Raw genomic sequence first — 23,033 nt, 5'->3', positions numbered from 1 at the left:
GAAACTCCACCTCCATTGCCAAAACAACAAGGAATCTACCATCCACTTGATCCCCGGTTGTCCTTAAGCATCCATTAGCATTCTTTTCAGACCGTTATGGTTTATTTTCTTCGTAGTGAACACCATGCAGACTAAAGCAAATCCTCTAGGGATATCAAGTCGAATCTCTTCCTTTCCATGATCTTCTTCCATAATGCCTTGAACTTCTTGTTCCATCCCTTCGATCGAAAGGATAAAAAACACAAAGGGGTCAAAACAGGAAGAAGGCGACAAAAAAAACCTATCTCGCACGATTTACGCTTAATCGGCAAGATAAAACCTTCACCAATTACACCCAATAATCAGGAATAGTCATGCGAAGAACCAGAGGGGGGACTTTGCATTCGGTTTGCCATTGAGTTATGATTTCTGAACGCAAAAATGATCTTTGAAACCACCCATTGTTTGGAATTTTCTTCTTTATTAGATTATATAAATCAGAGTCAATACAGCAATAAATGCTTAGCAGAAGAAGAAAAACCACCACAAAATACAAAAGTATTGAATTGACAAACATTGACTAATCCACAAACTTTAACCAACTTAGATTAAACAAATTTTTTTGATAAATAACTTAGATTAAACAATTCAACAAACTTCGTCACTTCTCTCCAGCGAAAAATAAAATAAAAATGGTTACAGAATAGCTTCCAAAGTGCAGATGTAATCCAATCTGTCTGTTTTTCTGCCCCACAGCACAAAAGAAAATGGACGAAGCAATTGGGTTGTCGTTTGAAGCAATTCATCCCATTTCTCTGGACTTTTCATCTGATAACCGACACTGTATTTGCCACGTGGCTAAGCTACCATTACAAAGCCTACTCTGTTACTTCGTAAAACGTAATGAGTCCAAAAGGCAGATGTCGCATTCCGGTTTGTTGGGATTAATTGGCTTGTCATTTCAGCCCATTTCTCGAGAATTTCTTGCCACGTGGAGCATTCATCTAATAGCTGACAATCTTCTTGCCACGTGGGTAAAGCTTAAGATGAGTGCGTGCTGAATCATAACTGGGCACACTCCTGCCGAGTGAGCCTTGTGGTCACCACATGTAGCCACGTGTAGACTAAAAGAGTCGCATCTTCTACGGCCCAATTTCTGATTATATCCGTAGTTAGGATTTAGGGAAACCGGATTTTTGAAGCAAAGAATATTGGAAAAATATGCAAATTATGTCTGATTTTAACTTTTAACCGTCGAAAAAGCTTCCACGTCATTCTTTGGTTGTTCTCCAGAGAGAAAAAAAAAGCACCACCGGCCCTTGGAGTTGGATCCCTCTTTCTCTCTCTACCCCAGCAGCCAGCAGGAGGCCGAGGTCGAGGTTCTCTCTCCTCAATTCAGTCGACTCGGGCCCTTTGTTTCTCTCTCTCTCTCTCTCTCTCTCCCTCTATTTCTCAAGGCCGGAGATCCATGTGGTAGGGTTTCGAATTTGATAAGACAAGTACAGAAATGGAAGGAATCTACGGAGATTTTATGGAGTTCATGAAGAGACCGGTGGTTGTAGAAACATTAGTCGACATTTTGCTGTGTGCAGTCCCAATTTGGGTGGCGGTCATGATCGGCTTGGTAATTGGCTGGTCGTGGAGACCTCGATGGACTGGTCTCGTCTTCTTGGGCCTTCGTAGCAAGTTTCGTTTCATTTGGACTGCTCCGCCGGGGTTCGGAGCTCGTCGGCTTTGGCTCGCTTTTACCGCGCTTTCTGCATTCTCTGTTGGTCGCAAGCTGTGGTCGAATTTCAAGGGGAAAGGAGAAGAATCGGCGGTTTCGGAATCGTCTCCGCTGGCACCGGCGCAGTCTGTGGAACGGAGCAGCAGCGGTGTCGAGTGAGTCTTTTTTTTCTTTATCCTCTTTCTCTTAGTGACGCTTTTGTCGTTGTTTTTTCCTTTGCATTTTATCTTTTTATTAGTAATTTTATTGTTATATTATTTAAGGTTCCATTTTGAGATATCCTGGAGCCGAAATTTCGGATTTTAAAAACGGCTGATTTCAATTTCTAGATATAATTAAGAACCCAAAAGTAGTTTCCTTCCGAGCTCGTAGATGTAAAATCGCTGGTTTTCTGTATGTTTCATATTAACCCAATTGCTGATGACGAAGGTGAGTGCCTATTAAGTATTAAGTCCATTGGGAATAACTTGGAACACTTTTGATGTCCTTTCAAGCACTAACATTATAACTACCTATAGATACCTTGATTTTCAAAACATCGCAGGTGCCGATGATACATTTTTTTTTTTCACTGATATTCTACAGAGACCAGATTTTTCTGACCTATTCTTAGATTCAATCATATCTGATCCCTAGTCTTGCATGCTTTTGACAAATGAACAAGACGGGATTTCTCTTCATTCTTTTTCAAATTCCACAAAACATTTGATCTCCAAGAATTCCGACTTACTCCAATTTTCGTGAACATAGAAATTAAGTGATCCAGCAGTTAGACGATGCACTTTAATGAGAGTGAGCTTCTTTCCTCAAGCGGGTAGTTGGTCTTCCAAGTGGCTTATTTTTGCCAAAATAAAACTTTGATTTTGGGGTCTCTTAGGTGTTTTCTTTCTTTCTTTCTGCATAACTTCCAATATGATTATTTAGAGAGATTATCCTACTGGAATTAATTACTAACTATAAATTTGTTGTATTAATTAAAAGTAAAGATGAAAAGGTAAGTACAGTGTACAGAGCTCAACACGACCACAACTCATGATAGAAGGAAAGCCAGGCTTTCTAAGAACCCATTGGATCCCCTATACAGCTCTACAAAAAAAAAAAAAAAAAAAGAGACCCCTCAATTTGGAATTTGGTTGGTATTGGAATTACCAAATAAAGTTTGTCTCTTGTTACACCCTGTCTTGCTAGATTATCCACTATTGAGTTGGCTGATCTAAGAAGCCTAAAGGAATGGGGTATCACTGTTAGATTTCAAATATCTTGGTTTCTCCTCTCTTATCTGGTTTGGTAGTCTCTAAGGTGTTCCTACTTTGATTCTGTCCCTTGTCCAACATATTGCCATCTGAAAATCCCTTAATAATCACCCTTGAGAAACACAAGGATACCGATAACCTAAAATCTATGTCAATAAAAGATGTTTGGTTTCCAGTAGGGGTGCAAGTGTAACTGAGCATGTTGGATTGGGTTTATGACCAACTCCTGTCCAACCCAAGATTGAAGTAAGGCTTGGACCTTGAGTCAATCTGGGGCCTGGGTCTGGTCCAACCCAAGTCAAAGCCCAAGTTGTTTAGCCCAGGCCCAACCTGAGCTAAACCAAACAAAATTCTGGCTGGACAGGTTTTGGCAGGTAAGTTGGTTGCGTTCTAAAGTCTTGCTCATGTTTTACACTTCTACCTTTCTTTTGTGTTTTATTGTAGAGATAATGCCAGATTGTCAAGAAAAACTTGGCACTTGGCCTCACTTCAAACTTCAAACATGACTCCTAGTTTTTGGCTAAGTTGCCTAACCAGGAAAAAGTAAAAGACTTGCCTCATGAGAAGGTAGTAGGTCCTTGCAAAAGGAGTGCCATTAGAGGGGCCTTATGTGATTGTTGAGAGGCAAATGTAACTAAATTTTAGAGGAGCTAGTTGGTAAAGTTGATTGCTGATTCTTGATGTATCTTCCATCATTTTTTATAATTGTCTTCCAGAAGAAGATACAAACATATATTCTTTTCTTCAAAATTGTCTGTCATTGTCAATTTCTGATTTTTTATAAGTTTTAGTTCTTCATGGTGAATATAACATTTTTTTGGTTATTACCTTTTCTGCAGCCTTAGCAGCATGTCTTCAGATGTGGAGCAGGATATCGTTACTGAGAAGGATTTAGAGCACCTATTATATCTCCTAGAACATAGGGCAGAGGATACAACAGCTTGGCAAAGTATGATGGAACGATCCACCACAAATATGGCATACCAAGCTTGGCGCCATGAGCCTGAGGTAGATATTGGATAAACCTCTCTCTAACTTTTGGATGCCGCAATCATTCACATGAGAATAAATGACTTACTAAAAATGTTACTCAACTCACTGTTGCAAATTCTGTATTTTTGGTTCACCATTGCTATACATTATCCTAAATATTTATTGACATTTAATCATTTATTTGGATAAACCTCTCTCTAACTTTTGGATGCTGCAATCTTTGACATGAGAATAAATGGCTTACTAAAAATGTTACTCAACTCACTTTTGCAAATTCTGTATTTTTGGTTCACCATAGTTATTCATTATCTTAAAATATTTATTGACATTTAATCATTTAATTGGATAAACCTCTAACATGAGAATAAATGGCTTACTAAATATGTTACTCAACCTACTATTGCAAAATCTGTATTTTTGGTTCACCATAGTTATTCATTGTCTTAAAATATTTATTGGCATTTAATCATTTAATTAAAAAACCTTTTTCATTCTAAATTTCCATCTTTTGCATCTCAAAATTAGCTTTACAGTCTACAAGCTGTCCCTCTTGTTTTTTATCGGAGTTTTATAGTTCTATGCACTAGCATTTGACATTGCTTCTTGTTTATCAGACAGGCCCTACAATTTACTGTAGCAAAACTGTTTTTGAGGATGCAACTCCTGAGCTGGTTAGAGATTTCTTCTGGGATGATGAATTTCGACCTAAATGGGATCCCATGCTTGCATATTGCAAGGTGTTGGAGGAATGCCCTCATAAAGGGACAATGATTGTCCACTGGGTAAAAAAGGTTTGTTAAATATTCTGATTTATTTCTTTATTTGTGGAATTGATGTCTTTCTTTATTTGTTCCTATATATCTTCTTTTTGATGAATGATTTGTTCCTATATATCTTGCCTCTGCAATATTCTGATTTATTTCTTGACCTGGTTATCTGTGATTTGTAGTTTCCTTTTTTCTGTAGCGATAGAGAGTATATCATTGGCCGAAGGATATGGGAATCTGGAAAGACATATTATTGTGTAACAAAGGTAATGCACATCTTTCTTTGGCTACATTCTTCATTCTGGTCTGATCACGGCTTCTTGTTTTCTTTGACTGCAAGTTCATGAATGTATTTCCTGTTAATGCTTTTTTTTCTTCTTCAAAACACAACTCTTGGTGCTTGACATGTTAACTGAAAATTATTTTCACTTAGAGAAGTTTTTATTTTTATTTTTTTAATTTTTTATGAGGAACAGTAAAGGAAAAGTTATTGATGATAAAGTGGTCACTTCCTACCATCCAAAAAGATAGCAGGATACAACAGAGCAGCATGAAACCGACTCTTTTTTGTTTAAATTTCAATCAATTACAACTCAACCCCAGATCCTGGTTTATTCACAACAAAAGATCCTTGGAAACACCTGATCTAGCTAAAGAGTCTTTTGAAATATTTGTTACTCTGGGAATCCATCCAACAAGCAATTCAGGGTAGATGCGAAATCTCTTGCTTCACTCATCAAAAACCATAAACTTTAAGGTACATCCTCCATAGATAAAAGTCAGGTGATGATCACTTGGCAGTCTCCTTCCACCTGTAAATTAGCCCAGCCTTCTATTGAAGTTAGTCCCTGCAATAAGGCCCAGCCATTCTGTATTTAGATAAATTCCTGTCCTAGCATGTCTGGAGAAGCTTAATAAATATTTCCACTTTTAGTTCTTATTACCACGCTAGCATTAGATGTTCCTGCATTGCCTAGACAACAGCATCAGAATGCAGTTTTCTTTTGTCTTGATTTGGAACTTCCCATTCAACATGCTTTTGCTGTCTTTTAGCGGAATATCCTGCAACTGTTTTCCAGCATCATAATAAATCATTGGATTCCCCTTTGAAATCTTCACTCGACATGGTCCATTAAGCAATTCTCACCATAATAATCTCCAATGAACATTTTTGTTCTTATTTTAAAAAATTCTTGTCTTTCTTTCACACCATAAACTCCTAAGTATCCCCCTGCCCCTCAAGGTGTGGCCAGTATCTTCAATCCTAACTTTTTGAGGCAACTAAAGAAAAGAGGGAAGATTCTGTGGAGAGTTACAAAGGCAGCAGTTGTTTGGGTGGTCTAGGAAGAATGGAATGGAAGAATCTTCATTGGAAGTGTAGATCTTTGGAGGAGATATTGGAAAGCATTAAAATAAAGGTTGCACACTGCATAAAAACCTTGGTAAGCTTTCAAGTTTTCTCTGTTAATGATACCTTTAGAGCTTTGACAGAGGTGGCACAGTCCTCTAGAGAAAAAGAAAAGATAAGGGAGGAATGGAAATCTCCAGAAGGCAACAAAGTAAAGCTGAATTTTGATGGCAGCTCCTTTGGAAATCTGGGTATGGCAGGAATAGGTGTTGTGATAAGGAATTCTGAAAGCAGAATACTGGTTCTATATTCAAGATCTGTTGGAATGGCGAACTCGTTGAAAGCTGAATTATTGGCTTTTCTGCAAGGTCTTCGATTAGCAAAACAATTGGGGTACTGACAGGTAGAGGTGAAAGAAGATTCAAAGCTAATTGTTTCATGGGATAGTGGTAGAAGTCAGACTCTGTGGACTTTTAGACATGCTTTTAGGGCAGTGGAAAGTATTACAAAGGACATAATTGCTGAATTTAAATGAGTGAGAAGGATTTTAAATGGGTTAGTTGATTCCATTGCTAAGCAAGGAGTTATGAGGCAGAATTTATTTTGGGCTGCTATGTAATACTGAATGTAGTATTTTGGGATGGCAGTCCTTTCTCTTTGTATTAATTTTAATTGTCAATTATTATAATAAAATTTTCTCTTTGCTGATCAAAATAAATAAATAAACTCCAAGGTATTGCAATTATAGTGTCCACAAGATTCTCTGCCTTTTTGTGAGACAAGAATCTAGTTGAGATGAAAACAAGTGCAGTGCATTTAATGATGGACTTTGTGCAACTACATAAAGGAAAAATCAATTCCATACCTAAGAAGCAAATTGGCAAGAGAAGAAAAGGTGATCAATGGTCTCCCTACTTTTGAGCAAAGAATGCACATATGAGGGGGAACAAACACCATGTCTTCTATTTCCTTTGGAGCCTTTCACATGTTTTTATTTTTTTGGAGCAAAGAGTAACTAAGATTATATTAAAAGAAAGAGGTACATGAGAAGATGTACATCAAGGAGCAAAACAAGGAAACAAAGATTACAAAGGCAGAGGACTGTTATTAAAATAAGAATTCTCTATGAGAATCAGATTTATCTAACCCATCTGCTAAAGCGTTCAGTTCCCTGGGGATCCAGCTCAGCTTAACTTGCATCAAGTCTATAATGTCTCTAGCTTCTGCCAAAAAATGGGCCAATCTCCAAGGCCCACTGTCTTTTTCCTTTAGCTATCTTATTGTATTAGCAGAATCACCCTCAATAGCTGGAGAGGAAATACCTAACAATTTAGCACATGTGTTGATAATCTATAAAACTATCTTCCACCAGAAAGATTTCACCTTAGAAGGACAGAGACCTTCCCAAATGGCTTTAAAGTGCTTGATGCTAAAGGTTGGTTTAATAGAGGGTTTTGAAGAAGGACGCACAGGAATAGGTATCTCTTAGATAAGGGACCAAATCCTACCCGCAGAACAAAGAATGCCTCCTTTAGATTTTCCAAGAGGATAATAAAGAATGCCTCCTTATCAAGAGTACCCTTGCCAACCTCCCTACCTACTTCATGTCCATGTTTCCTATGCCATCCAAAATTGCAAAGAAGCTTGAGAAGATGCAGAGAGATTTTCTCTGGAGAGGGTGGGAAGAAGAGAAGAAGATGCACCTTGTGAATTGGGATCAAGTTTGTCTTCCTAAGGCAGAGGGTGGATTAGGTTTTAGAAGATTAAAGGTGTTTAATTCGGCTTTATTGAGTAAATGGTGTTGGAGATTTGTAGCAGAAAGATCTTCTTGGTGGAGGACCTTAATTGCAACAAAGTTTGGTGTGGATTGGGGAAATTGGAAATCTCAGGATTCATACACACATTGGGGTTGTTCGGTTTGGAAAGGGATTCTAAAATCTCTTCCTGTGATGTATGAGGGAGTGAGACTTAAAGTGGGAAGTGGAAATAAGCTGAAATTCTGGAAAGATCCCTGGTGCATGGATAGACCTTTAGCTGAGGCGTTTCCCCTTTTGTTCCAATGTAGTTAATCAAGAAATATCAGTGGCAGAGTCTTAGGTGATTTCTAACAACTCAGTGATCTGGAACCCTCGGTTCAGAAAAAAATTATTTGATTGGGAAATAGAAGGTGTGATGCAACTTCTGCAGATTTTACAGGAGCAGACAATAGACATTGCAGGTGAAGATGAATGGAGTTGGTCCTGGAGTAAGGATGGCTGCTTCTCAGTCAAATCCCTTTGAAGCTTAGTAGTACTGGTATTACTGAGTTCCCCTACAGCAAGTATGGAAGTCTGTGCTCCCTCGAAGTCTATATTTCCTTGTTTGGACTATGGTGCTGAACAAATGTCTCTCAAGACTCAACCTGGACAGAAGGGGCATTCAAGGTCCCTTCTCTGATGTGTGGGTTGTGTGCCTTGTTGCTTGTGTCCACAGACCATCTGTGCTTACATTGTCCTTTCTCCTCGAAAGTCTGGTACCATTTCATAGGAGCGGCTGGTCTTAATTGGGTTATGCCAAATCCAGTAAAAGATTTGCTGCTTTGCTGGAATCTCCAAGGTTTGAAGAAAAAAGGAAGTTTAATTTGGAGAACTATAAGAGCATGGAGGAGATAGTACAGCAGGCAGTCAGCAAGCTGATTTCTTGGGTGGCTGTTACGCCTGATTTTAAAGAGCTAAGTGTTCCTGTATTAGTTATGTCTACTTCCATTTGGGATCTGTAACATGTCCTGAAATTTGAGCAGCTACTTGTGGCTTGCTCTTTTGTTGTACCGAGTTCTTTCTGATTCAATAAAGTTATTACTTTACCTTTCATTTTTTTTTTTTTTTTTTTTGATTTTGGACTCTTTAAGGCCCCAATCCCAGTAAACATTTGTTAGACAAAGCAAAAATTCTTGGATATAAGAGACATAAAAGTAGGGTCCATTACTTGGTGTAATTGTAAAATCTCGGGCTGGCAAGTGTGAGAATGCAGGTTCAAATCTGAGAGCAGCCACTTTGTGCAAAAAATGCCAAAGGTTAGGGCTGTATCCAGTCAACCCCTCCCAAGGCCCCAGATAGCTGGGACCAACATTGGGTAAAAGTAATGCACCCCACTGGAGATCTTAAATTTGCATCCTAGGTCTCCTGGTATATCATATATGATGTCCTGATGTGCTGTGAGAATGAAAGAAGAATTGCCAACAATTGTCTTCCAAGGGCAATGAAAAGTAGTAGGCCTAGTAGGACCCAAATTGCAACTATTCGAATGAAGACCATATTTTTCTCTTTATCACCGAATGCCGCAAAGAATTTATTCCAATTTGCAACTTCCACAACCATTTTCCCAATAACACTGTACATTTTTCCTTGATTCTCCTAAACTTAAGTCCTTCCTCCACTTTTTTTTTTTAACTAACCATCTCTCAATTTACAAAATGGTCTTCCTTATTCTGCTCTGGTCCTGTAAAAAGTCCGTAATGATTTTTTCTATCCTCTTCACGACTCTCACAAGCACCCTGAATAGGGAAAAGAAGTAGATTGTGAGAGATTGGAAAAGGTGGACTTGATAAGAGTGATCTTACTCTCAAGTGTGATATAGTTTTTTTTCCCATGTTGCCAATTTTTTGGACATTCTCTCAATAACTAAATTCCAAGGTGACTCTCTTGGATTTCACCCAACAGTAGGCCCAAATACCTAATTGGCCACAATTTTACCTCGTCCCAGTATCTTGCACACTCCTCTTGATCCATAGAAATCCCAACAAAACTATATTTTGTGAGGTTTCAGTTTCCTTCATAAAAATCCAATTTTGGCTCTTTGGTCCCTGCATTGACACCTCCTCCATTATCCACCCTATACTTTAGCCTCTCCAACTTCCAGTCTATCATACACTAGTTGAACTGCCAACCTCAATCCTTGGAGTAAAGATAGCAGCTCAGTCCCTAATTTCTCTTGCCAATAGGGTTCAGTATATTGTCAAGATATAATCTTCATAGTTTCTAAAAGCCCCACTAATATCTGACCTTTCTGGATTATGAAGGCTGCAACTGAGGGAAATGTCTGTATTTTTAACAACAAAGCATGTGGGGGGGAAATTCATCCCAATAGAGTCAAGGGAACACTGTGTTCTTGGCAAGTGAAAAACAAGAATCAGAAATATTTCTAGAAAATTGTGCACCTGAACCAACCCAAGTGGTAAGGTCCAAAACGATGGTCCAACAAGGCGAGAGTGGAAGTAAAGCCATTAGTGGGCCTTTAATGGGCCTACTAAGGTGAACAAGGATTTAGTAATGACAGGTGGACCATTGGTTGGACCTTCTAAATCAGACAAACAGCTAGCAAAAACAGATGGGCCAGGTGGTTTAGAGAAGAGGTCATGTGCCTCTTTAAGTGGTCAGGTGATTTCAGAAAAGGCAAAAGGAAAGGGGACGCTAATTTGGGTGTATCATCGTCCCCTTTCCAATCTGTTTCGAAATGTTCTCAGACATCTGGAACTGTTGTGGAAGATGAGGATTTTGGTTCAGATTGGGTAAGTTGCGAAAAGGAAAAATCAAATGATGATTCCTATGGCTAGAGGATGATTATATGTGGGTGCTCACAAATGTTTGTGGACCGAATGACTACAGAGAGAGAAAGGAGCTGTGGGAGGAACTGGCTGATGTTAGAGGGTTGTGGGATGGGCCTTGGTTTATGGGTGGGGATTTCAATGTGATTAGATTCTCGGAGGAGTCCAATAAGGTTAACCAAAGGGTGACAAAAAGCATGAGGAAATTTAATAGTTTTGTGGATGCCTTTGAACTTAAAGAGATTCCCCTAGCACATAAGGCATTTACATGGTCAAATCTCCAATCTAGACCCATTTGCTCTAAGTTGGATAGATTCTTGTTCTCTTTGGATTGGGAAGAACATTGGGGAACCTTGGCTTCTAGAGCTCTCCCAAGGGTGACCTCGGATCACTGGCCCATAGTGTTATGTAAGGAGGAAAGAAGGTGTGGAGATCCTACCCCCTTTAGATTTGAAAATATGTGGTTACATCATCCAAGGTTTCCCAACAAAGTGAGGGAGTGGTGGCATGAGTGTAACCTGCTGGTGGAGTGGGAGGGGATGAGATTCCATAAGAAACTACAATTCTTGAAAGCAAGAATCAAGGAGTGGAATTTGATGAAGTTCGGGAGGATAGAAGAAAGAAAGGGAGACTTGATGAAGAAGATTGAAAGCCTTGACTTTAAAGAGGAAAGGGGAGAATTTGGAGAGGAAGACAATGACCTCAGGAGAGAATTGAGAAGACAGTTAGAGGATTGCCTGCACAAGGAGGAAATTAGTTGGAGGCAAAAATCTTGGTGTAAATGGTTGCATGAGGGAGATAGAAACATTAGGTATTTCTACTCTCTAGCAGATGGCAGGAGAAGGAAGAACTTTATCTCCAAATTGGTAGTAGATGGAGTTGAGTTAGTACAACAAGAGGAGATTGCTAGGGCCTGTATGGAGCACTTCAAATCTATTCTAAGAAGGCCTGTGAGTACAAGGGTGTGGGTAGAAGGTTTGGATTGGCCAGATGTAGGGGTGGAGAACAGGAGAAGGATGGAAAGAAGCTTTAATCTAGAAGGGATCAAGGAGGCTGTGTTTTCTATGGATAGAACAAAAGTTCCAGGGCCGGATGGGTTTACAATGGCTTTTTATCAGGATTGTTGGGATATCTTGAAAGATGATCTCTTGTGGGTGTTTGAGGAGTTTTTCAGGAGAGGAATTGTTAGTCCGGGTGTGAACTCTACATTTATAGCCTTAATTCCCAAAAAGAAAGATGCATCACATCCGAAGGATTTTAGGCCAATAAGCTTGGTTAATAGCTTGTATAAGATCATTGCAAAAGTGTTGTCTTTGAGGCTGAAGAAGGTACTGCCAGATATCATTGCACACTATCAAGGAGCTTTTGTGAGTGGAAGACAAATTACAGATCAGATTTTAATTGCTAATGAGAGTGTGGAGAACTTTAAGAGGGATAAGAAGAAGGGAGTGGTCTGTAAGCTGGACTTGGAAAAGGCTTATGGCTTGGTGGACTGGGAGTTCTTGAGGAAAGTTTTAACTAAATTCGGGTTTGGGGCTAGATGGTGTAAGTGGATCATGGGCTATGTTCGGAATTGTCATTATTCATTGCTAGTGAATGGGATAGTGGTAGATTTCTTTCCAACTAATAGGGGTATAAGACAAGGAGACCCCCTTTCTCCTTTCTTGTTCATTCTAATTGCGGAGGTTTTGGGGAAACTGATTCACAGAGCAGATTCTAGGGGGCTCATTAGAGGCTGGAGGGTTGGGAGGGTGGAAACCCCCCTCACTCACTTACAGTTTGTTGATGACACGATTCTGTTTTGTGAAGGCAGTAATGTGAGGTTTATCAGGAACTTAAAGTTGGTGATACAACTGTTTGAGCAAATGTCCAATTTGAAGGTTAACCTTGGGAAAAGCTGTGTAGTGGGGGTGAATTTGGAGGAGGGAGAGATCAGGGAGAGTGCTGAAGTGCTAGGGTGTGAAGTGTCAGGGTGGCCTTTGAATTACTTAGGATTACCATTAGGTGATAATCCCAAGAGAGAGAGTTTCTGGAACCCGATGATGGAAAGGTTTGAAAAAAGATTGGTATCCTGGAAAAAGAACTACCTCTCTATTGGTGGGAGAATTACACTAATTAAGGCCACGCTTGCTAACTTACCCATCTTTTTCATGTCGGTGTTTAAAATCCCAGTGAAGATTGCTAACAGATTAGAGAAGATAATGAGAGATTTCTTGTGGGAGCAGGGAGAGAAGAGGGATCATAGAGTTAGCTGGGAAATAGTGTGTAGGAGCAAGTCGTGTGGTGGTTTGGGGCTTGAGAGTATTAGGAGAAGGAATATGAGTCTGTTGGGGAAGTGGTTGTGGAGGTTTCCTATGGAGAAGGAGAAGCTATGGGCTAGAATAGTGGCAAGTATACATGGGCTGGAGCACAATGGATGGGACACTGGAATCAAAGCTAGGATCACAAGCAATTCTCCTTGGAAAGCCATTCATGACCTGCTACCAGTTTTCTTCCCTAATATCAGGTATGACTTGAATTCTGGTAACTCTCATAAAATTTTGGGAACAAACCTGGGTGGGGAGCGCCCCTCTAAAGGATCCGTTTCTGTCTTTGTATGCTCTTTCTGATTTGAAAAATGAGCCGATCTCGTCTTTTACCACCGCATCCTCTTCCACTTATGGGATTGGGTGGAACTTGGGTATAAGAAGGGATTTGAGGGACTCAGACTTCGACTGTATTTCGAGCCTTCTTGCACTTCTTGATAACGTTGTCTTAGACCCCACTAGGGCGGATTCTAGAATTTGGACACCTATCCCCAATGGCATTTCCTCTTATGCTTCGTTCTTCAAAGTCTTAAGTCAGTCCACCAGTCCTACCTTGTCCCCTTTCCCTGTTGGTGAGGTTTGGTGCAGAGCTATACCTCCTAGGGTTGGTAGTTTTTGTTGGGAAGCCTATCTGGAAAGAATGAACACTAGTGATCTACTCCAAAAGAAGAGACCCAATACTTGCTTGTCACCTCAGTGATGTGTTTTGTGTAAAGCAGATGGGGAGACTGGTTTTCACCTAATGGTGTCTTGCCACTTCGCGAGGTCATTGTGGGATTGGGCTTTCTCCTTATTTGGATGTAGCTAGAATCCCCCATCAAACATGCAGGGCCTTTTCTCCCCTTCCTTTTTCAGGTGGCGGTTAAAAAGGGGAAGGACAATGTGGAGAGGACTAAGGGCTGCAGTATGTTGGACACTGTGGGAAGAAAGAAACTCCAGGATATTCTCAGAAACTCAGAGAGGAACAACAGATTTGAGGGCTATCATACATTTTAGGGCGGTACAGTGGCTGAAATCTTTGGAAATATTCACAGATTACACTGTAGATGACATGTTGAGGAAGTGGGGTGAAATTGCAAATTGCACGCAGACCAAGTCAGTAATGAGTGTGGTTTGGACCCCCCACCCCACCTAGTGGATTCTTGAAATTAAACTTTGATGGATGTAGTAGGGGAAACCCGGGACAATCGGGGATCGGGGGTGTTTTTAGGGATGAAAGTGGGGTCATCTCTGTGTTCTCAGGCCCAATTGGAGTTGGTGACTCCCTTGGAGCTGAGATCTGTGCAGTTATGGAAGGAATCCGGAAAGCTAAGGAATTGAACATCAAGAAACTTATAATTGAAGGGGATTCAGAGGTGGTGATAGGGTAGCTGACTAAAGATCAAAATGATTTATGGAAATATAATAATGAGAAGAGGAAATTCAAGTGGCTGGTGCGGGAGATGGAAGTTAAGACATGTTGGATTAAAAGATCAGCTAATTCCCTAGCTGACGGTTTAGCTAAACAAGGGGCAGAAAGGGATTTTGGGCTAAGCTGTAATGTTAGTGTCTTTGTATTTTCCTTTTTCCTTTCTCGAAGCTCTTTGTGACTCTTGGAAGATAAGTGTGTTTGTCTTTCACTTGTAAATTTTCTAAAAAAATGTACTGGAGAAACAAGTGACAAGGGACTCATCAGCGTAGGTATACAAGAATATGATAAACTAAAGCTATGTTTGGTTTGAAGGAAAATGTAGGGAAAGGTGGGGAAGTTCATACAAGGTTTGTAAAGGTTTCTCTACCTTTCCTTTCCCTACTTTTTCCTTCAAACCAAACACAGCCTAAAGAGGTTATCCACCTTAACTGGTCAGATCCACCTGCGTCCAAAAAGGAAGAACCCAAATACCATTAAAAAGGAGTAGGTATTATTAACAGCACGTGGTTTCACGTAGAGCCTTGCAAATGATACATCTATGTGAAGAGACGTACATGCATCAATCTTGTTTTGCCATAAACATGCATAAATTTCGAATTGTTGTATCTTTTGGAAGTTGAGACTGATCATATCCATTTAAATCGGTCTCAACAAATACCCGAATTGTTGTATCTTGTTTATAAATCGGTCTCAACAAATATTTTTGCATTATACTATTAGTAAGAGATTTAAAAACAAGATTCATGGTCTAATGTTGGGACCCATCATATCCATTTGCACGTTAACTGCTAATTGTTTACAACAATATTTGCAGGGTGTCCCATATCCAGGTTTACAAAAGCGTGATAAACCAAGGCGAGTGGATCTTTACTTTTCAAGTTGGACCATTAAGGCCGGTAATAATTATCACGTACCCTTGATGCTTTCAACAGTTTCTTGGACATTTTGGTTTGGCTGTATTGATTGGTTTATATCTGAATTATAAATGCAGTGGAATCTCGCAAAGGAGATGGACAGTTGTCTGCATGTGAGGTGATACTGGTGCATTATGAGGACATGGGGATCCCTAAGGATGTAGCAAAACTGGGTGTTCGCCATGGGATGTGGGGTGCTGTTAAGAAATTACACTCAGGCATGAGAGCTTACCATCTTGCAAGGAAATCTGGGTCATCACTATCAAGATGTGCACAGATGGCACAGATCACCACCACGATTCCTGTTAATGACAGCACCAATTCTTTAGATCCAGTATCTGTTGAAGAAGAAAGAGGTCAAACCGTGAATTTGCAGCAGCACAAGGTGGACCATGGTTTTGACTGGAAATGGGTATTCATAGGCGGAACCGTGGCTGTGGTATGTGGACTACAGACAGGTATAATCGGGAGAGCCTTATTACTTGGAGCAGCACGGAGGGTTGCACAGAAGTGAGTCCCTTTGTAGGTCTTACTAGTAGATCCATTTTGGCCTGGCAATCTGTTTTTTTATATTCAAAAACCATTATGCATGCATTTTTAACGGAGGCAGACCTATGTAGTGTTGATTCTTTGTATTGTTCTTCTCACTCTCTTTTCCTGGATATTAGCCCCCAAACTGGGAAAAATAAGATTATATATCTTAAACATCCAAGTAAAATGATTGCGAGGTGTTTATGGCTGCAAAGCTCTATCAGTTAGACTGAGTCGAAGTTCAATCATATCCTTTATCTGCAAGTAGGCCATTTATTTTGGAAGTTCAAGGGAGTCTGATTTCCCATATTTTGGACACACTGAATCTTCTATTCAGTGGGTTCCACCAAGAAAATTTACTGAGCCAAATGTTTGCTTGGAACACGATGCACCTATGCATTTCTGCTGCGAAATTTGATGACAGGTTCAAGTGTTTCACTAGGTTAGGCCTGCCACTGTGCACCCCTAATTGAAAGTCTTGTACTCTGGAGTGCATTGGATTGAAGTTTGTGTTTGAAATTAGTCCCGATTAGTCAATTTCTCTCTGTTTCCGAGTTTACACCGCATGAACAATCCGAGAAGAGGAGATCTGCCATGACAGATCTTAAGGAGGATATATGCTGTGGGCTTAGGACTTCGATGTCCAAGGGATTGACAACACCACTTCGATGAATGCAAGGAATTTAGGTTTGTCTTTAGGGTTAAGCACACTGCAGTCAAATGCAGAATTCTGAATTACAGAATTCTGAATTGCAACCTGTTCTAGCGTTCTTCACCAATATCACCGCTGACGAAGGTTCAAAGTTTTGTCATGCATTGGGAGTATTCAAGGTTCAAAATTTCATCATGCTGGCTGATACGTGTATCTGTGTATCTATCGATACTTTGAAGTTTGAACCTTGGATGTATTAAGTGTATTATTACCATATAGTCCCTCTCTTGATATGCTAAATATTGAGCATTATATTTTTAATGTTTTTAGGGGTAGGCCTTGTTGAGATCCAATTAGAAAAACCTAAAAAGAAAAAGAAAGTGTGGTTCAAACCCCTGATACACACATGTATCAAGGTGTTTGGATACTTTGAATCATACTGCTAATCCAGTGAAACTGCAGGTTCTTGCTCTTCCCCACCCTAGAACTAGATTCCTCAATCGATTGTTGTCAATAAAGTCAACATTTGAAAGCATGTCATGAACACCTAGTAAGTAGTAACTAAGAAAAACGAGTTTTGATGGAATTCTCTTTGGAGGATAATGAAGACCGTCTTTGGACGAAACATATGAGTTTGAAGTTGGGATTGAAGGGATATTAATTAGATATATAACCATTTTCAGTAAAATGTTGGAGGACAAGACAACCACAGCGAACTGATAAGAGCTTTGCAGAAAAGTAATGGCAGGCATTCATCATAATCGTACAATTACCAACTCAAGGAAATTTAAATTTTAAAGCATCGGGTGAGTACGTACCAAGTTCATCTCTCACTAATGCTCCTTTATCTTAAACATCTGTTTCTTTTGTTAAAGGTTTTCATCCGACCAAAAGGAATATGTGTGAAAGTATAAGAACCTATTTAAGAGCTCATAATTTAACAAAGGATAGACATTAAGGTTGCGTTTGGAAAAAGTGTAAATACCGGTTCAGTACACTATTGTATTCCGATTTACAATTGCATGCGTTTGGAAATGTTGCAAAAACACCTCTAAGATCGATGTAAAATTGCAAACAAGCCATGGCTTACATTATTATTGGGATGAAAAATTACTTCATTTTTTTCCAAGTAAAAATTGACTCTCTTCTTTCATCGAGGGAAATAGGCTATGAATTTACCCTCATCTACCAGAACGGCGGTCCAAGTAATAGCTATCTGAGATTTGAGAGTTCGAGCATCTAAGAGTCTATATGAGTGCTCGAGCATCCGGCTATGCACAAGGATGGCATCGTAATTGATGAAGGGTGATTTGGCCTGATCTTGTAATACGAGAACACGTTGACACAACCTGATTGATAGATGACAGTTCAGCTTAACATGACCGGTCCGCAATAGATCGAGCTCGGGTACTCAATTACCCCGGGCTAAAGTGACTTCGGGATGAAATCGCCTCGGTAACAGATTGCAACAAGAACACCTCGATGCCAAGGCACTTTGGCACTCAATCCAATTCGGGACTTAAAGACATCAGTTTAGGGATACTGACATGCCACTACGTGGTGATCCCGACAACCCTTCCGACAGATCCCGGACCTCACGGGATCACACCACGTAATAGCTAGCGTTATCTCCCCACCCGATTCGGGCAAAATTGATGGACCTTATCAGTTGGCAGCGTTATCCCCCAACTAACGCGGAAACGAATCCTATCGTGACGAAGATCTTGGAACCGATCCGTAAAACCCACGAGGACTCATTTATATAAAGGCTCCACCCCTCGGTGGTTCAAGGTACGTGTGATTTCTCTGTTCCCTAGCTCTCCTACATCCTTAAGCTATTTCAGCTCGCTACCTGTTTACTGACTTAAGCATCGGAGTGACCTCGTCGGGCTAGTCACCCCAGGTTCTCTAACATTCTAGCAGATTTAGTTCACCATCCGCTTGGAAGCCAGATCACCTCCAACAGGGAGCAGCCAGATCGCACAACATCATTTGGTGCCGTTTGTGGGAAACGCTACAAAAAAGTCTTTTCCCACCATCAATAATAGAATCAAATCCATGGCTTCCTCCAGCAACGCCGGACAAAACAACGAAGTGAACGTCTTCGAGGGGCAACCTCAGTTCCCGTCTGTCTGCATAGGTCAGTTCACCATATCGCTTATTGCGGCTAGGGTCCCAACGTTGACCATGCCTCAAGTGACTGCACAAGTGAACGCCCCACTCCCTCCTGTAGTTGGCGTGACATTCGCTGAACCATCTGTGGTTCCTCTTGGAGTCGGGCAATCCTAGCTTGACGACCTGGTACACTACGTTTGGGCCATTCAGGTCCAACAGTTCCAGCACTATCAAGAATAAGTCCTCCATCATTTCTACCAGCAACAGTACTAGCAGCAATTCCCTCCTCTATAGAAAAATCAGCAACCGATTCCACCTCGGCACCTAGAGGTATAGAATCGATCTCATTGGCATAACACTCACTCTCCCCACTGAGGTGAGACCACCCAAGTTCCTCTTCCCCTTGGGAGTCAAGTCTCGTCCCACGGTAGGAGGGACAGACAAGTCACCCTACCCGCTTCACAAGGCAACATTGTGAACAGATCAGGAGATACTTAGCCCGCCAGGGCCATGTTACCTCGGCCTTCTCATCAAGAGGGCTCACTCGTAGGCAACCAGTGCGGGCCCTTGATTGTGGACTCAAAGCAAGGCCCTTCCATTCATAGTAGCCAGGCTCAGCACCCAGAGCCACTCTGCGCTAGAACAATACCTGATCATACAGAAGTCAGCAATACTAATGCAGAGCCGGTCAAGAAGCAGCAACGAAGGCGTCGCAAGGGATGCTGAACTACAGCTCATAGTCAGCTCGCTGCGCCCAACCAGCTAGAGCAAGTAAAAGGTAAAGAAGAGGCAAGCTTGACAATGCCAAAAGATTTTAAAATGCCTCCTCTGTACAAGTATGACAGATCCTTCGATCCAAATGATCATGTAGATTCCTTCCAGTCCCAGATGCACCTAGCTGGGGCTGACGAGTCTTGCATGTGCGTAGCCTTCTCCACAACATTTAAAGGAGTAGCTGGCACATGGTACAGGAACCTCGTGCTAAGGATGATCAGAAGTTGGGCGCAATTTGCATAGTTGTTCACCTCACACTTCATCACCAGCAAGAAGTGTCCGAGGGCCCAAGAAAGCCTCCTAAACATAGTTCAGAGAGAAGGGGAGTCAATTAGAAGCTATATCAAATGCTTCAACGACACTTGCTTGCAGATCCCCGATCTAGATCCAGTAGTGAGGCTCACGGCGGCAAAGAAAGGTATAACACACAGAGAATTTAAGTGGCATGTGGTGGCCAATAAGCCAAAGGACATCACGGAATTCCTCAAGCTCACCGATCAGTTTATCGGGACCAAGGAAGAGATGAACCAAAAGACCGAGAATCCAATAGAAAAGAGGAAAAGAGAAGGTGACAACACAGGTAAAAGTGGCAGCAAGCGAAGAAAGAGCAAGTCCCCAACTAGGGGAGGAAACAAGTCCGGGAGCCAATCTCTTTCACAATCTCACAGGTTAGGTCGATGTTCTTGGACTCGCTAGTTGAACGGATGAGCTACATACCTCTCAACGTGAAGCGAGGTGAAATCCTTATGGCAATCAAGGACTCCTCCCACGTCAAGTTGCCACCTTGGTTGAGGGGGGACCCCGCCACTAGAAACAGGAACGTGTATTGTCACTTTCACAAAGATCACGATCATAGTACCAAAAATTGTAGAAACCTCTACAACGAGATCGAAGAACTCATCCGTCATGGATACCTAAAAAATTTCATACAAAAAGAAAATAAAAACCAAGCAGATCCGCAGGAGGAGCAAAGAAGAAATGCTCCCGAGTCCAGTAGCAGGCAGAATGAGCAGCAGCATAGGTAGTTTACCAGAAGAAAGGCCGATCTGTGGAGTAATCAACATGATTACTTGCGGGTCCATCATCGCGGGCTGCACCTCAGCAGTGAGTAAAGCTTCAGTTCGCGAGCTAGAGCATGAAGAGTAGAATCCACCAAAGCGACCTAGGCTCAAAGATCCCTTTTACTTCACAAAAGATGATGCATGCGGGATCTAGTACCCCCACGACGATGCCCTAGTGATAAAGATGAGACTGAATGATTTCGAAGTGAAGTGTGTCCTACTGGATTCAGGCAGTTTGGCCAACATTCTGTTCAAGGACGTCTTTGACAAGCTCCAACTCCAAGAAAGTGATCTTAAACCGATAGATACTCCATTGGTAGGTTTCAGCGGTGAAGAGGTTAGACCTCCAGGGCGAGTCTCAGTACCTGTAGAGGTCGGCATGTGGCCCAACATTGTAAGATTCGAGCACAGATTCCTAGTGGTCGCAACTCCCTCCCCGTACAACGCCATAGTAGGTCGGCCCATTACCCACGTACTACGCGTGGTAGTGTCCACCTACTACTTGGCCATGAATTTTTCGACGGACTATGGAGTAGGGGTTGTGTGAGGCGACCAGCTTGAGTCTTGCAAGTGCTACGTTGCTGCCCTCAAGGGGAAAACCAAGCTAGCGGCTAACATTGAGCTAGAGCGACCTACTAAGTACGCCGAGGAGTGAGCTACGCCAACGAAAGAGACAATCCACATCTTGGTCTCAACAGAAGATCCAACCAAGACTCTCCAGATCGGCACTTTGATCGAGGAACCACTCTATTCTCAGCTGGTAAGTTTTTTAATTAAAAATTTAGATGTATTTTCATGGTCCGCGATGGAAATGCCCGACATAGATTCCAAAATCCTAACTCACAAGTTAAACACTAATCCTTTAGTCAGGCCCATTAGATAGAAAAAATGCAACCTCGCCTCGAAGCGTTGGAGGATAGTTGATGAGGAGGTCGGAAAACTCTTAGCGGCTGATTTCATCAGGGAGGTACATTACCCGAGTTGGGTAGCTAACCCAGTTTTGGGAAAAAAGGCCAACGGTAAATGGCGCATGTGCGTCGATTATACCGACCTAAATTGAGCCTATCCAAAGATTGTTTCCCATTGCCCAAGATCGACCGTCTAGTGGACGCGACCTCAAGGCACAAGTTGCTAAGCTTTCTGGATGCGTACTCAGGATACAACCAAATCAGGATGGACCCTACTGACGAGGAAAAAATAGCCTTCATAATCGAGCTTGGACTATACTGTTACAAGGTCATGCCCTTCGGACTAAAAAATGCCGGGGCGACCTTCCAAAGACTTGTAAATAGAATTTTTGAGTCGTTGATCGGCAACAAGGTTGAATGCTATGTAGATGATATGGTCGTTAAGACCCAGCTTTCAAAATTTTTAATGAATGATTTGCAAAGCGTCTTCGAAATTTTGCGTAAGTATAACATGAAAATAAATCCTAACAAGTGCGTCTTCGGTGTCACCTTAGGTAAATTCTTGGGCTACATAGTCAACCGATGTGGCATCAAAGCTAACCCCGAGAAGATAAAGGCCATCCTAGATACGAAGCCACCTCGCGAATTGAAGGAGGTTCAGAGGTTGAACGGTCGTATAGATGCTCTGAGCCGCTTCATGTCTAAATTGGCAGATCGCTGCCTGCCTTTCTTTAAGGCTATTAAGAAAAGTAAAGACTTCGAGTGGACCATAGAGTGCTAGAATCGCCTTTGACGAGCTGAAAAGTACCTAGTTAGCATCCCGGTTCTGACCCAACCCGAGGAGGGATATGTTTTAAAGTTGTACCTCACCGCGAGCGATGAGGTAGTCAGCTCGGTACTAATAAAAGAAGTAGATCGGGTCTGACGACCTATCTACAATGTCAGCAAGGTTTTGCAGGATGCTGAAATTAGGTACCCGGAGATCGAGAAATGGCATACGCACTAGTCACAACAGCTCGGAAGCTTCGTCCTTAATTCCAAGCCCACACCGTCGTTGTCCTCACCAACAAACCCCTGAGGCAAATCCTACTCAAGCCCAAGGTGTCTGTCAGACTGACGAAATGGGCCATCGAACTCAGCAAGTATGGTATTTGGTATGAACCTCAGATGGAAATTAAGGCCCAAGCCTTAGTTGACTTCTTTGTAGAATGTACCTTTAGCACCGTAGTCCCTGAACTGACTGAGCTTGAGCACACGGAGGAAGCTTCAAACAGTGCGGCACCAATCCCGGTTAGAGCAAGGCCTACCTGGGACGAAGAGCCCTCAATCCTCTACGTAGACAGCTCGTCCAAACAATAAGAAAGCGAGGCAGGCATTATTCTGTACGGTCCAAGTGGGGTGAAGCTGGAGTACGCACTTCAGTAGTACAAGTAGAACCAAGCTGGATTGACCCACTCGCGAGCTATCTGCTTCACGGGACCCTCTCTGCAGACCGCAATGCGGCCCAAAGAGTAGAGCGCCAGTTAGCGAAGTACGTCATTATAGATGGACAGTTGTACCGGAGATCTTTCACTCTCCCCTACTTGTGTTGCTTGCAACCCTCAGAGGCTGAGCTCGTTCTCCACAACACTCATGAAGGCTTGTGTGGTGGACACTAGGGGGGCAGGGCTCTCACCCAGAAAGCACTACGACAGGGGTACTATTGGCCCACAA

The 23,033-nt window shown here is 41.7% G+C and overlaps 1 protein-coding gene across 1 annotated transcript; it reads left to right on the top strand.

The window, feature by feature from the left end:
• Positions 1–1,147: 1,147 nt before the first annotated feature.
• LOC148864885 (uncharacterized) lies at positions 1,148–16,024 on the top strand. Its single transcript, XM_088977275.1, has 6 exons — positions 1,148–1,860; positions 3,798–3,966; positions 4,566–4,742; positions 4,901–4,984; positions 15,180–15,261; positions 15,357–16,024. The coding sequence occupies exons 1-6, from the start codon at positions 1,487–1,489 to the stop codon at positions 15,791–15,793; spliced, it is 1,323 nt and encodes a 440-aa protein (XP_088833401.1). The 5' UTR covers positions 1,148–1,486; the 3' UTR covers positions 15,794–16,024.
• The last annotated feature ends 7,009 nt before the right edge of the window (positions 16,025–23,033 follow it).

Source organism: Nelumbo lutea, chromosome 3 (assembly GCF_056320005.1).
Source record: "Nelumbo lutea isolate HS-2025 chromosome 3, American lotus-T2T, whole genome shotgun sequence".
In the NCBI taxonomy this organism is placed as follows: domain Eukaryota; kingdom Viridiplantae; phylum Streptophyta; class Magnoliopsida; order Proteales; family Nelumbonaceae; genus Nelumbo; species Nelumbo lutea.
Note: the sequence above shows the minus strand (reverse complement) of the source record. Positions and strands in the feature narration are given on the sequence as shown.

What these genes read in the sequence shown, in the direction of transcription:
- LOC148864885 (XM_088977275.1), top strand. Translation starts at nt 1,487, where the DNA reads ATGGAAGGAATCTACGGAGATTTTATGGAGTTCATGAAGAGACCGGTG. An exon ending in CGGAGCAGCAGCGGTGTCGA is followed by an intron (nt 1,861 to 3,797) that starts GTGAGTCTTTTT and finishes CCTTTTCTGCAG; the next exon opens with CCTTAGCAGCATGTCTTCAG. An exon ending in CATATTATTGTGTAACAAAG is followed by an intron (nt 4,985 to 15,179) that starts GTAATGCACATC and finishes CAATATTTGCAG; the next exon opens with GGTGTCCCATATCCAGGTTT.